Consider the following 13,711-nt stretch of genomic DNA (forward strand, 5'->3'; position numbering starts at 1 on the left):
AAGATAAGAGCATGAAAATTTAATATAAAATTAGTAAAATACAATAAAATAAAAGGGATAAAATAAAGTCAAATAAGATCGGGAAAAGCTCTCCTATAAAAGTATGTTTTAAGAAGGGACTTAAAAGAGTTCACTGACTCAGCTGACCTGATTTCCTCGGGCAGGCTGTTCCAGAGCCTCGGGGCCCTGACAGCAAACGCTCTGTCCCCTTTAGTTTTCAGTCGAGACTCTGGAACAGACAACAGACCTCTGCCCGAGGATCTCAAGGTACGTGCTGGTGCGTATGGGACTAAAAGGTCAGAAATATAACAAGGCGAGAGGCCATGAAGAGCTTTAAAAGTGATCAATAGAATTTTAAAGTCAATTCTAAAACATACTGGGAGCCAGTGTAATGAAGCTAAAATAGGAGTAATGTGGTCATATTTCTTTGTTCTGGTTAAAAGCCTGGCAAGCAGGGCTGGGGGTGATTACCTGTGGCGGTAGTTTTACACCTCACACTGCTGGATGTGGCTTATTTTTCCACATCAGAGCTACAATCTTGCATTGCATTTGACTTGATACAAATTTATATATCAATTTCTTTTCAACTCCATATTTATTTTTATGGGATGCAACTAAGTAAAGAAAATAAGTACTTTCCTCATAACTGTAGACAAGACACAACATCGCTTCATGATGAATAAGGACTCATGTAAGGGATGTGGGGGACCTCGCGGTGAGTTATAAACATTCATATAAACAACGACAGACTTGTTTCACAATCTATCAGTCACTAAATTGGTCAGAAAAATACGAAGCATTTAAAACTCATTGAAATGGTTGGCAAGAAAAGCTGCAGGTGACATATGACACATGTTGGGCTTAACTTAATTTATCCTAATCGCTGGAATCTTGATTAACTAAAAAGCAAAATAAACAACACACAGGGCCTGCATGCATGTGAAAATAGTATAATTTGTCTTAGATTGGGAAAAATTGGTTGAAAATTGAAGTCCTCAAAAACATCTATTTATTGTTTCACAATATTTCCATAATTTTTGATTGCTGTCTATACTTATGAAATGGCGAGCAGGAAAGAGGGAGAGGGAAAATGCATCAGTAAGATCTAGGCGTCCATCTCTATTTGAGACCCAGCACGTAACAGAGACAAAAAAATGCACCTATGTATTGTGGACTGTGCTCGGGAAGACCAGCATACTCCATTATCTAATTTGCAAGTATACAATTCACACTAAAAGCAGTGAGAAGGTGAAAAGACATGTCAAATCCAATACAATACCCATTTGCTGTAGTTTAAGGGTGATGATGTGAAAAGTTGCAGATTTCTCACAGTGGAATAAAAAGACCTGAAACCAGAATTTAATTCACACAAAATTACTCTGTGCGTTCGAGCATGAGCTCCCTGGAGTGTTTGGTGTATGTCTTCTGGAGGGCCTCCAGACTGTGTGTACTGAGCAGGACAGCTGTAGCGGTCCTCCCCCTCCCACTCTCCTTCACAGAGTTCATTCTATCACACTATTCCTGCACCTCCTGCCCTATTAATACCCTACTGGTATCTGCTTCAGAATAGCTTGTCGTCCCTGGCATGTCACTCTGTGTGTATGACAGCAACTAGATGAATCTACTGTATGCGTGTGTATAATGATATAATAATAGGAACATCTGCATATGCTTATGTCTGTCGAGAACATGTGTGTGTAAAGGAGAAAAAACAAAGGAAGAAAGAGATGTACATTTTGAGAATATTAGGATTTGAGTGTATTTTTTGTTTGTCTATTCTCTTCATTTAACTCCTGATTTTGCATTTTGTGTGCACGTCCAAACTGGCACCGTGTCCATCCTGCCTGTTGCACCGACTGACCTGTTGCTGCTGGAAGGACTTGAGTCTCTTCTTGAAGCGTGAGGGGAGGACAAAGTCACACCCCCTGGCCAGAAAGGCCAGCTCCCCCCTCAGATCGGGATCCCGGCGTAACGATGTCTCCTTGATCATCATGGTGGGGGCCGAGAGACGCAACCCCGCACCAGAAACGGCCACCGGTGCGGCTACTGACACGGCGACTACAGAGGCTAACCGCTAAAAGGAAATCGAGTGGACTGTACTAAAGACGTCCACTTAACAGCTCAGATATCCACTAACCCAAAAAATGCCCCAACACGTCAGGAAAGCCTGTGTGTGATTTTGAAGAAAAGCCCCCTTTGGCAATCACTCACACTCACAAAATGTCTCTCCTCCAGGCTCCACTTGTGTGTACAGGCTCCCAAAGCAGTAATCCAGCACTGTATCTGTGCAGAGGGATGTTCCTTAAGATTTCTGTGCTACTGTAAGACCGGGAGACAGAACCATGGTACTGGGCTGTTTAATGACCAATCACAGCCCCAAACAGCAGCTTCTCTCTGGGGTAGAAAACCTCTGGTGTTCCCTTGTCAGATCTGGATGTATTTATTTGGTGTAGTCTCACTGGTGCCTGCCGCTCCAAGCTGGGCTCTGACAAACTGCACTTAGAAACATGAGCCATGCCGGGATCTGGCAACACATACACACACACACACACACACACACACACACACACGGCAAACCGGCTGTCCTGAGCATTTGTTTGGTGGGTGGGGAGGGGGAGGTAGGGTACAGCCATGTTGCATATCTGTGTGCAGTGTTTTGCAGGATCTGAGCCCTCCTCAATCACCTTTGACTGAAGTTAGCCAGTTGGAAGTTACAGCTCAAAGTAAGTATGATTGGAATAATTTCAATGCAGAGAAGAAGCTTGGGTCCGTGCTTCAGCATGAGTGGAAAGCCAAAATATTTATATAGAGGCAGTTTGGGATGGAGTGATGAATCAGCGGGCAAAGCACCTGTTGTTATACTGTATCTGTTGACATACAGGACTTTCTAGGAGACTTAAAGCAGCTTTCTCTTTTCCTAGAACATTAAAATCTTTAAAAAAAAAACAATCAGGAGTCACTCTTGATTAGAGCTAAATTAACAATTATTGTTAATGATTTTTTTTAAATAATCAATTAAGCTATTAGTCTATAAAATATCTGCAAATTATTTGAAATGCTCACCATAATTAACGCTGCACTAAATTATAATTTTTTATTATGATTAATCTGACAATTATTTTCTCGGATAATTGGTTGATGTATAAAATGTTACTCTTGATTGATACATGCCAAAAGACTAAAGTCATTAGTAGGATTTAGGTTATTTCCTAATGCTTTTGATATGCAGGTGCAAAATTAAACTTAACTTGCAAGTAAAAAACTAAATAGATATGTGTGTACATATATATATATATATATATATATATATATATATACATATACATATACATACACACACACACACACACACACACACACACACACACACATATATATATATATTTTATTTTTTTTTTATTTTTTATTTTTATGTATTCACATTCACTTCTGTTTATACTGACAATACAACATCCTCCATCTGCCAGGAAGCCCAGAGTCCTTTCTCCCAGCTATGCCAGATCAGGCCAGTACCTCTTTAGTGCCAAGCAACACCAATCTGAAGCCAGACAGTGCAAGAGGGGATCCCTCAGGACAGATGAGCATGATCTATTTTAAACTTATCCAGCTAAAATCCCTCCAAGAATAAGACACTATACCAAATGTCAGCCATATAACTGTTAACAGATACTGTGCCATGTATGTCAATGTTTGCCGCTGACTATCAAAGAAAAGGAGACCGTCAATTTTTTAGAATCTGTAAACACAGATTCCACTGCGGTTGTGTTTCTGAGCAGTACGGAGGTGCCCTCTAGTGCTATCCTGGTCTCATGAGTAGGGAACTAAGGAAACAGATTCCACTTCCTGGGGTCATGAAGTGGTCTGAGAACATAGTGGGCCTTGAAAAACTTTCAAAAAAAACAATAAGTGAAACTATTAGGTTTTCCCCACAACAGCAATACACGTTACTTTCATGCTGGTCCAGAGTGTATTCTTCTATATCCTAAATATTTTCTTGTTATTTTCTATCTATAACTTCGTTTCCATCATGTTTTCTACTGTATTTCTATGTTGTTTCATCCACTGGAGTCCCTGTACTTGTTGTCCTTGTGACCCATGTGTCATTATGCATTTCATCATTTGAATGTACATGCGTGAATTATTTTCCAGAAAAATAAGTGAGTCACCTTGGATTACTCCTCTCAGTTCCCTGTACGCCCTACTAAATTCTTTGGAATAACTTGACACTGTACTAAAGCCAAGGTCACATACTGTTTCCACACACACAGACACACACAGTCTTCTTTCTGGCCAATTATCACCTCTGTGCTGTGGGGGGAAACGTTATACAATCACTATCTCGTGTCTATCAATAAATGAGCACAATTTGAGGACTGGCATCTTGCTAGCCTTTCCTGTCATGTTGAATCCATCCCATCCCCTCATTTTCTTTCTCTCTCTCTCTCTCTCTGTCTCTGCTGCTCAGTCTGATCACTGGACGTTAGTTCCCACCACTTCCTCTGCACCATCTCATAAACTGCAGCGATACACTTGTGATATAATAAATCTCTCTATAAAGAGATATGTGTGCACATGTAAGTGTATAATTGTGAGTGTGTTTAAAGGGAGCCAGAACAGATGCCATTGGGCAGCTGTGTGCTCTTTTCCTGTCTGGCTGACAGTCGGTGTAACCCTGCCCTCTCTGCTTGGTCCTAAAACCACCCTCTCAACCTTATGTGTTAAACTTCACTCCAGCTCAAATATGTGTCACTTAAGCTGGCAAAATGCTGCTACTTTACCAAAATGTGAAGACTGTGGGGATGGTGTGGGAGTCAATTCCTTTTAAGATTCTAAGATGTTCCACTACAGACAGTAGCTGCAGTCTGCTCAGGTTACATGAAAACAACTTGTGGGACAAACTGTTCCCAACGGGAGAGATCCATAAGGTCAGCAGGGATTTGTGGGTGAGTTCGGTCACCACCCAAATGCATAAGGACTTATTCATATGCTTTAGTAAATGCTAAAACCATACAACTTGATTGTAATAACTTACTTAATAACTGGAATTTTAATTATGTACACAAAAGGCCTAATTCTCTCAAATAATGTTCACAAATCTGTCAAAATCTGTGTTAGTGAGCACTTCTCCTTTGCCGAGATAATCCATCCACCTCACAGATCAGCATCTTGATATGCCACACCTGTGAGGTGGATGGATTATCTCGGCAAAGGAGATGTGCTCACTAACACAGATTTTATGAACAATATTTGAGAGAAATAGGCCTTTTGTGTACATAGAGAAAGTCTTAGATCTTTGAATTCAGCTCATGATGAATGGGGGCAAAACCAAAAGTGTTGAGTTTCTAATTTTGTTCAGTATAGATATAGTCAGACATTTGACTCCACAGTTCCCCTCAGATCCACTGTTTTATTGTCTTTCAGCTCATTGTTTTGATTTTTTGGGCAGCAACTTTACTGTTTTGGTCTTAACGGTCTCTTAAACCCTGTTTCCAGCTAAAGCAAGCAGCTACTTTCAGAAAAAAAGGCTCTTATAAATCCACTGTATGCTATCTACCCACTACCAAAAGGCAGACAGACGCAGTTAGAGACTACACTGCAAAAACTATAATCTAAGTAAGATTAATTATCTTAATTAAAGGCAAAATATACTTGTTTTTTGTTTGACAAGATATTTCTTACCAGGCGGCTTTTATGTTAGAGAATTTCACTTGTTTCAAGTTTTTTTGTCCTTAAGTAGCAAGTGAAATGTTCTTGTTCTGTTGGCAGATAATTTTGCTTATTTTAATATATATTTCCCCCATTTTATTGCTTTTTTTCTTGTTTTTGAGAGCTCAGGTTTTGCAGTGTAGCTGGTGAACAAAGTGGAGCATTTAGCAGCTAAAGAGCCAGATATTACCCTCAGGAGTCAGTGGAGACCAGAGAGAACATTGGAGTTCCATCAGGTGGCCAGAAACAAGATAATGTTGCTCTGTGTTTGCTTGATGTGTGATAACTTTCTGTACCAACTTGGTGATAATATGTAAATAAAACTACAGTTCACCTAACAGACACAAAATTTTCAATAATCTAGAATGATTCTAATAATCTCAGTGGAGAAATTCAGTGTTGAATTACATCAATAATATAATTTTTTATTTTTATTTATTTAAATTAATTTAAAACATAAAGATAATTGCTGATTGGACCCAAAGCATGTGTCTGTCTTTGAAGTGACTAGTTAACTAACATATAACCTCCCAAAAATTACTGTATTCATTTAAGATGCTCAGTTAGGGAGAGAAAAGGCAGGCAAATGAGGGGATTATGGGCTGAGCAACAGGTGTTTGTAAGTGTGTGTTGAAAGTTATGTCTGCAAGTGCTTTCCTCCGCCCACGAGACAAACCTGATCCAACCCCACTGCTACAGGAACATGTGAGTCAGCAGCCTTCACAGCATTGATCAAATACACACATGATGGGAAGAGAAGAGGGTCTGACATAGAGGATCACTTGTCCAACAACAACTGTCGCCTTCATCAACTGTTAAATGCACACATGCCATTCTAAAGGGTTTAATTAGCACACAAGCATAGATACATGCGTCTAATTTGTCAGGCATATCATTAGTGTGAGAGTCTGTGGGTGTGTGTGGGTGTGCACTTATGCCTCAGTGGATTCAGTTAAGAGGAACTGTGTCTTCCAGTCTTCCAGAGAAGTTAAATAGTGTGAACATAACAACTTCCTAAACATACACACACCTGCTCTGTGAAATTGGCTGTCCGCAGTGTGTAAAATTATCTGTGTAAATATAGCCACCGATGTCATGTTTATTTCTGCTTCAGGCACCAGGCAGACTTCTTCACACACATATAATGTACATGGAAGCACACGGGTCACACACACATGCTTGGCTCGGAAGGAAGCTTGAAAATGCAATCTAGTAGATGAATAATTTAATTTATTAAGGTTGTGATCAGGCATTTAATTGGTCTGCTCAACCATATTGAACCTATCATGTATTGTTTATTTTCCAATTTAAAAAGTCTCTATGATACAAAATCATTAAATATATTTTAATTTGTAATGTGATTTATAACTATATTGAAAAAAATGCTTTGAAAAAGCTGATTCTTTTTATTTTATTTAGGTTTATAAGTCAAATCTTAAGAAGGTAATAAGAAAGGAAGATTACTGTAATCATTACTGCTTTGGCAAGTGTGTGTTGTTATGGCATGTCAGCCTTATATTTTTATGTATTGTTATTTTTAATACCTGCAGTGAAACCAATTGCCCACTGGGACAAATGAAGTTTAAACTTGAACCTGATATCACATGAAATAGACTACTCCCCATTCCCCATCTCTGTGATTATAAACACACTCACTTTAGACCAGGCCAGCCAAATGCCATCTCCATAGCAATAACCCTTTCCCTGGATTGAGTGGTGCGTGGAATGCTCTCAGGGTTATCGTGCCAACAGCAGGAAACGCAGTTCACATCACTGCTCTATTCTTTATTCCCAGTCTCACTTCCTCTCAAGAAGTACACACACAAACACACACACACAAAGTTGCCTTGGGAGCCTCCTCTCTAAACTGCGGAGAATGAACTGAGTTCAAGTTTGCTGCTTCCTTGATAGATGAAGTGAATCAGTGCTGGCCACGGTCTACCTCACATCCGAATTAGAGGAGGACAACATGGGAACAGTTAAAAACACAGCTGCTGTGGCTGTCTGAGTGGAAGCAGTGGCTGTCCTGTAATAAAAACGCCACAAGCTCAAGTACCGCAGCAGACAAAATTCCAGTAGTGAAAATAATACACATTTTATAATATATCTGGTTTATTTTAACATCAGTACATAATGTAATAAAACATTTTGTGATAAAGAGACTTTGCTACCACCACCAGTTGGTTTGAGCTGGACATCCTGTTGCTAGTTGCAACAACTGCTAGCACAAATCTGTAGCATTTGCTGTTTAAATCCACCAGTTTGTCAGAACTGTGACTAAGCATATATTGTCATTGATCCACTATTCAAATGTCCTTGTTTGAGCATTATCTGTAGGTGCTATTATCTCTATAGAAATGTAGTGATGTTGTTTTTGCACAAACAATTGCTAAAAATGTGCTAACCAAGTTAGTCATTATACTAGCTGTCTGATGCTAATTTCAAATATAACACTAAATTCAATGTTTGGATAATTGAGGGAAAGCAGCTCACCTGTATAAAGATAACAAAATCTGCTTACCAGCACCTCTGAAGCTCACTAATTAACACGTTATAACTCATTTGTTCAATCTATACAAATGTGTGTTTACAGTTAAAGAACACAGTGAATGACAGTTACAGTTAGATAAATTTGGGGCCAATAGGATGCCTCACTGATGGTACCGTATGATGAATAGGTATCTGCCTGTACTTCTCGGCATTGAGGAGACCATTAATTCTGACCAAATCCCCAACTCCTTTTGCAGAAATGCAGCCCCAAACTTGCAAGAAACCTCCACTATGCTTCACGGTTGCCCGCAGACACTCTTCTTATACCGCTCTCCTGCCTTCCAGCAATCAAACTGCCTTCTGCTGCAGCCAAATATTTTCAATTTTGTCTCTTCAGCCCAGAGCACCTGCTGTCATTTTTCAGCAGCCCAGTTCCTGTGCTTTCCTGCAGAGTTGAGTCACAGAGTTGAGCCATACCTCCATGTTGGAGGTATGGCTTTTTGGCCATTAGTCTTCCATGAAGGCCATTTCTGACCAGACTTCTTTTGACAGTAGATGCGTGTACCAGGTTCACCACTGTTTTCTGCCAGTTGATGGCACTGCTGGACATCTTCCGATTATGACAGGAAAGTAAGCATGATGTGTCTTTCATTTGCCGCAATACACAGCTGCCCTTTCCATTTCAGTTAATGATTGTTTTTCAAACTACATATTGAATTGGGGATCATTAGAACCTGTTTGGTATAATTGTTTAATTATACGCCTGACAATGATAGGCCTATAAAATCCCTGATTTTGTGCATGTGTACCTAGAAGAATTGATGCTGTTTTGATTGATAAATATAATCAATTAACATGTATATTTTTAAAAGCATTCTTACTTTACAGCATTTGTCCACATCTAATAGCCTAAAGTTTTTGCACAGTTACGCATTTCATTGAAATGATTTTTTTTCAAAAATTAACTATATATAAAACACAAAAAATAAACGTTTGATGAACATGAAAATTCTGTTAATAAAACACTTTTGCTGTTTACTGCTTTGCAGATGCATATTTACTGTCTGTGACAAACTAATATTGTCTGAAAATATAGGCAATACAGCTGCCTCAAAAATGGCAGAAGTAAAAGGCTATAAAAATATTTACAGAACTTTTTACTGTCACTCTACTGCCTATTTTTGGGAGTGTTTTCCAGCTACATCACCAAAAAATGGGCCAGTGAACCACCTCCTTTGGCAGGAGCAGCAGCCTGTCAACAAGAAATCTTTAATAACAACAAACTCCAGGCCTTCATTGGCCAGCATGGCTTTTTATATTTATACACATGACTATCAAGGCAGGTTTTGCATTACCTTCCCTTGGCTATCTTAAGATTTAGAGTAAGTGAGCTAATCCTACATCAGCAATAGTGATAGGCCTCAGCCTGGAGCTGCAGTGAGAGAGATGTCACTTGGGTGCAGTAAGTGACTTCACACATCCACTGGCGGAGCAGATCAGTTCCTGTTTCCTCTCTTTTTCAGAAAGAAAGAGTAAAGATAGACATGAATGTTAGGGGGAGACATGTGTCAACATTAAGAAGTAGCCACTTCACAAGATATTCCCCTTTTTCAGTGGCCCTATGGTATTAATAACAAATCTTAGCAGGAGATGGTCAGGTAGCACTGTAGAATATACATAAGAGGAAACCTAAGAATGCACACAAGTGACAAATGCTAAAAAGTATGTCATGATTCTATCCTAGATGCACAAAGAAAACACCGTAACATCCCTTTCCCATGCACCTTGAGCAATATTTTCCTAGTAAACTATATTATAGGCATACAACATGTGATAACAGCCTCTAGAAACACTTCTCTTAGACCCAGTACAGTACTGTATATTGCACCACCCTTTCCTCTCAATGGTCAACTCATAATGTCACAATCATGGCAGATTGTGTCATTGTTTCAAAACTGGGAAGTTTTTTTTACTTTACATCACTGGGGGGAAATCTATTTAAAGCCATGTAAGAAACTGAAGAACGTGAAAACATACATGGGCAATAAAAACTATTTTGATTTAGATCCTGCAACACTTGTGTTAGCTCACAGATAATCCTGTAGATGGAGCTATAGATCCTCTTCATAAAGCCGACACAATACCCTATGGTACAGTAAGGCTGAGAGTCACTAGAGGGTAGCAGCCCTCTGCTTGTTAACCATATCTAAACTGTCCAACACTCAAGCATCACAGGTGAGCCTGGATCTGACAGGAGATGCTGGTTTCTGTTGCCTTTGATCCTCTCAGCTTCAGCTCCTTTACCTCATCTTATTCAAGGCACAAATTCCTGAAATCGCCTTGGCTGACAGAGTTAGAGGTTTGTATGATGAAAAAAAAGCTATATACTTATAGATCGACAAACTGGTAACTGCAGCTCTAGATATCATTTAAAACAAACAACTTTGACAAAAGCATGCAGACTTCTCACACAGCAAGGAATATGTTGATTCAAGTGCAATAACTAGAAACACTGGGCCAACATTGCAACCATATACAGCTTGTATTCCATTCATTCTGAATTACTTTTTATGTGTTCAAATGTAGGACAAAGGGCATTTAAATATTTTCATAGAATAAATCTGACATGCTTGTCTCGAACTGGTGAGAGCACCTTAGCAATGAGGCAGTTTTCTGGAGAAAACCCCCCACCCAGTTTGGGTGGAGCTGGGTAAAGGGTGAGTTGAAAGTGAGAGGGAGGGTGGGGTTAAACAGGGAGACTGTAGGGAGATGGGTGGAGGGGTTGGGTGACATCCAAGCTTCTACCGAGTCATGATGTTCTGGAACACTGACAAACTCTTTCACACGGAAACAAACACACACACACGTGCGCGCATGCATGCATGCACAAATACAGACACGTACGCACAATCAGCCACACCCACATCAACACAGTCAGTATTCTGAAATAAACCTAAAACACATCCAGTCTCCATTTGATCTCCCCTGGTACCATGATTCCGTGAGGGGACAATCATCATCCAATCAGATTGCACAACTGATATTTTTGGGTAGGGGAGTCCCACCATCTACCTACTGTTTATAAACATGTTGTGGTGGTTTCCATGGTGAGACAGAGGGAGGCCTAAAGAGTTGCACAGCGATGCCTCCCACTGAGCTAAAAACTTTTCAGATGAAAAAGTGACATGAAAAAAAAAGTAATTCTGCATATGTTTCTGTGTGCGAGCATCTGTGCAAGTGCACACACTCCAACAACGCACACTGCACTGGGAACAGCAGCTGGATGCTATCCCAGCCTGCAATGGGAGTGGTGAATCATGATGTCACTTACTTAAATCTGCTGTGTGTGTATGTGTGTGTGTGCGTGTATGTGTGTATGAAAGGGCTGGGTGGTGAATATCCCATTGTCTATGCTAACCTTGGATCGTATGAACTGTATTGGAAAAGTCCTCTCACACATAGCAACACAGGCCCCTGTCTGGGATTGCATTGTGTGTGTGTGTGTGTGTGTGTGTGTGTGTGTGTGTGTGTGTGTGTGTGTGTGTGTGTGTGTGTGTGTGTGTGTGTGTGTGTGTGTGTGTGTGTATAAATTAATGCATTCATCTGTGAGCTTGTACACCTAGGTTTAAACAGGCGTCTTTCCCTGCTTGGCCGAGGTTCCTGCTGTGACCTTATTTCCTGTGGAAGCAGCCGAGGAATGATGTCATCCTCTCCGACCCAGAGTCAACAACTGTACGGTGCAGGCCCCCCACCCCACCCGCAAACACCCCGAACTAACTTCATCCCCCTCCCCCAGCACCATGAGTCTCTTTCTCATCTCCGTTCTTTTACTGTGCCTGTTCATCTTCTTTGCTAAGTCCCGATGAATTCCTCTTTTCTCTAAGTCAACTTCTCAGATAACAAAAAACTTCTCCCCCCTGCTTCCTCACACAGACATTCATTCATTCGGTTTTCCTGTCTTCTTGTTATTTCCTTTCTATAGCCACACTCTTCTTTATAGCTTCTAACCTTCTTTCAAGGCTCCCTGTGCCAAAAGTAGCAGGTCTAAAAAGGTCAACAGTTCCTTTCCTCAGATGGGTAAGAAAAGTCAGAAAGAGAAACACTGATTCATGGAAGAGGACTGTTATTACCTCTGCCAAGGAGGTTACATTTTCGGTTTGTTTGTTTGTTTGTCAGCAGGCTTATGGAAAAATGGATCGATCAGAATTAATTAAGATGGATTTTCTGGCATGGGTGAAGTACAAGATGGAAGGTGGAGGGCAGCAGCAGCTCCTTGGCTGAAGCAGAGCTGGGACAGTGAGGCAGACATTTATAGTGGTTGCACTTGCAGATTTTATTTTATGTAAGACTGGACTATTGGCCTTGGTGGAGGTCTGCGCTCTCTGAGTGCCCTTCTAGTTTTCAGATGAGAATATGTTGTACTGTATCACTATGAAACACAGATTTATCTACAAACTTTCCACTTTCATTAAGTAAATTGGGAAAGGAACACGGAAGATTACACAGCTACAGGTAAAGACTTATTATTTAACCTTGTTTCTGGGTTGGCTGCAATATCTTTCTGATTTTGGGGAGGGTATAATTGCACACACCAGTTATGATGGGGCTCAACGGGACCTGAGAAAAGTACCTGTTACTTTATTTATTGCAGCCTTGCTAGGAGACAGTAATAACACTAATAATAATAATAATAATTATTTGTAGAGCTCTTCTCAAAAACAAGTTACAAAGTGCTTTAACAAGTGTAAAGACAATAATACACAAAGGACAATAATACAAAAACAATACATGATAAAAGAAAACATTGAAAAAGACTAAAATACACATTTGAGATAAATATAAAATAAGTAAAATAGAATGAAATAAAAGGGATAAAATAAAGTCAAATAAAATCGGAAAGGCTCTCCTATAAAAGTATGTTTTAAGAAGGGACTTAAAAGAGTTCACTGACTCAGCCAACCTGATTTCCTCATTCCAGTATGTTGCTTAGTTATCTGAGAAAAAAATCTGTTTACTCACACAGGGTATTGTGGTATTGCTGCTACAAAGGAAAATTATTTCCACTGAAAGACATTTTTCAATTTGGAAATGGATATGTTACCAGTTATAACCCAGAAATTACTATTTTTTCAGCACAGGATGTCACAATTCTGAAAAAAATGTGAAGTGAAGCTCTCCCACCTCCTCACAAGTTTCCTGGGGGAAACCCTCCAACATGCCCTAACTCGAGCTGTAAGTGGCCCATACAATTCTAGCCAAGCAACACATCTATAGCAGTTGACAAAAACACTCAAATCAGCAGTGGGTTAATTAAGCCATCAGAATGGTAGCCCTGGATACAGCCAGAAGTGAACCATGATACCATTGACTGTACAGAAACAACCCCTCTGAAACATACATAAGTCAAATTTATGTCCAGGGAAATGCACTCTATATCTACAAATATCTATTCTTATATTTCCCAAAAAACACAGAGAAGGGAAGATAAAGGCAGACCAACTGCCACAGGAAGGCC

At 39.9% G+C, this 13,711-nt stretch overlaps 1 protein-coding gene across 5 annotated transcripts in view; it reads right to left on the reverse strand.

Annotated features, from left to right (window-relative positions):
* Positions 1-13,711, reverse strand: part of ppp2r3a (protein phosphatase 2, regulatory subunit B'', alpha) — a 62,476-nt gene that overhangs the window by 8,530 nt on the left and 40,235 nt on the right. Inside the window, exon 1 of one of the 5 annotated variants that reach the window (XM_046062725.1) lies at positions 1,862-1,993. The exons of the other annotated variants lie outside the window; for them this stretch is intronic. Coding sequence (XP_045918681.1) covers positions 1,862-1,993 — 132 coding nt within the window. Of the gene's footprint in view, positions 1-1,861; positions 1,994-13,711 lie in introns of those variants that run through there. 5 annotated transcript variants of the gene reach the window in all.

The sequence above is a fragment of the Micropterus dolomieu genome, linkage group LG11, assembly GCF_021292245.1.
Source record: "Micropterus dolomieu isolate WLL.071019.BEF.003 ecotype Adirondacks linkage group LG11, ASM2129224v1, whole genome shotgun sequence".
NCBI classification, from domain to species: Eukaryota; Metazoa; Chordata; class Actinopteri; order Centrarchiformes; family Centrarchidae; genus Micropterus; species Micropterus dolomieu.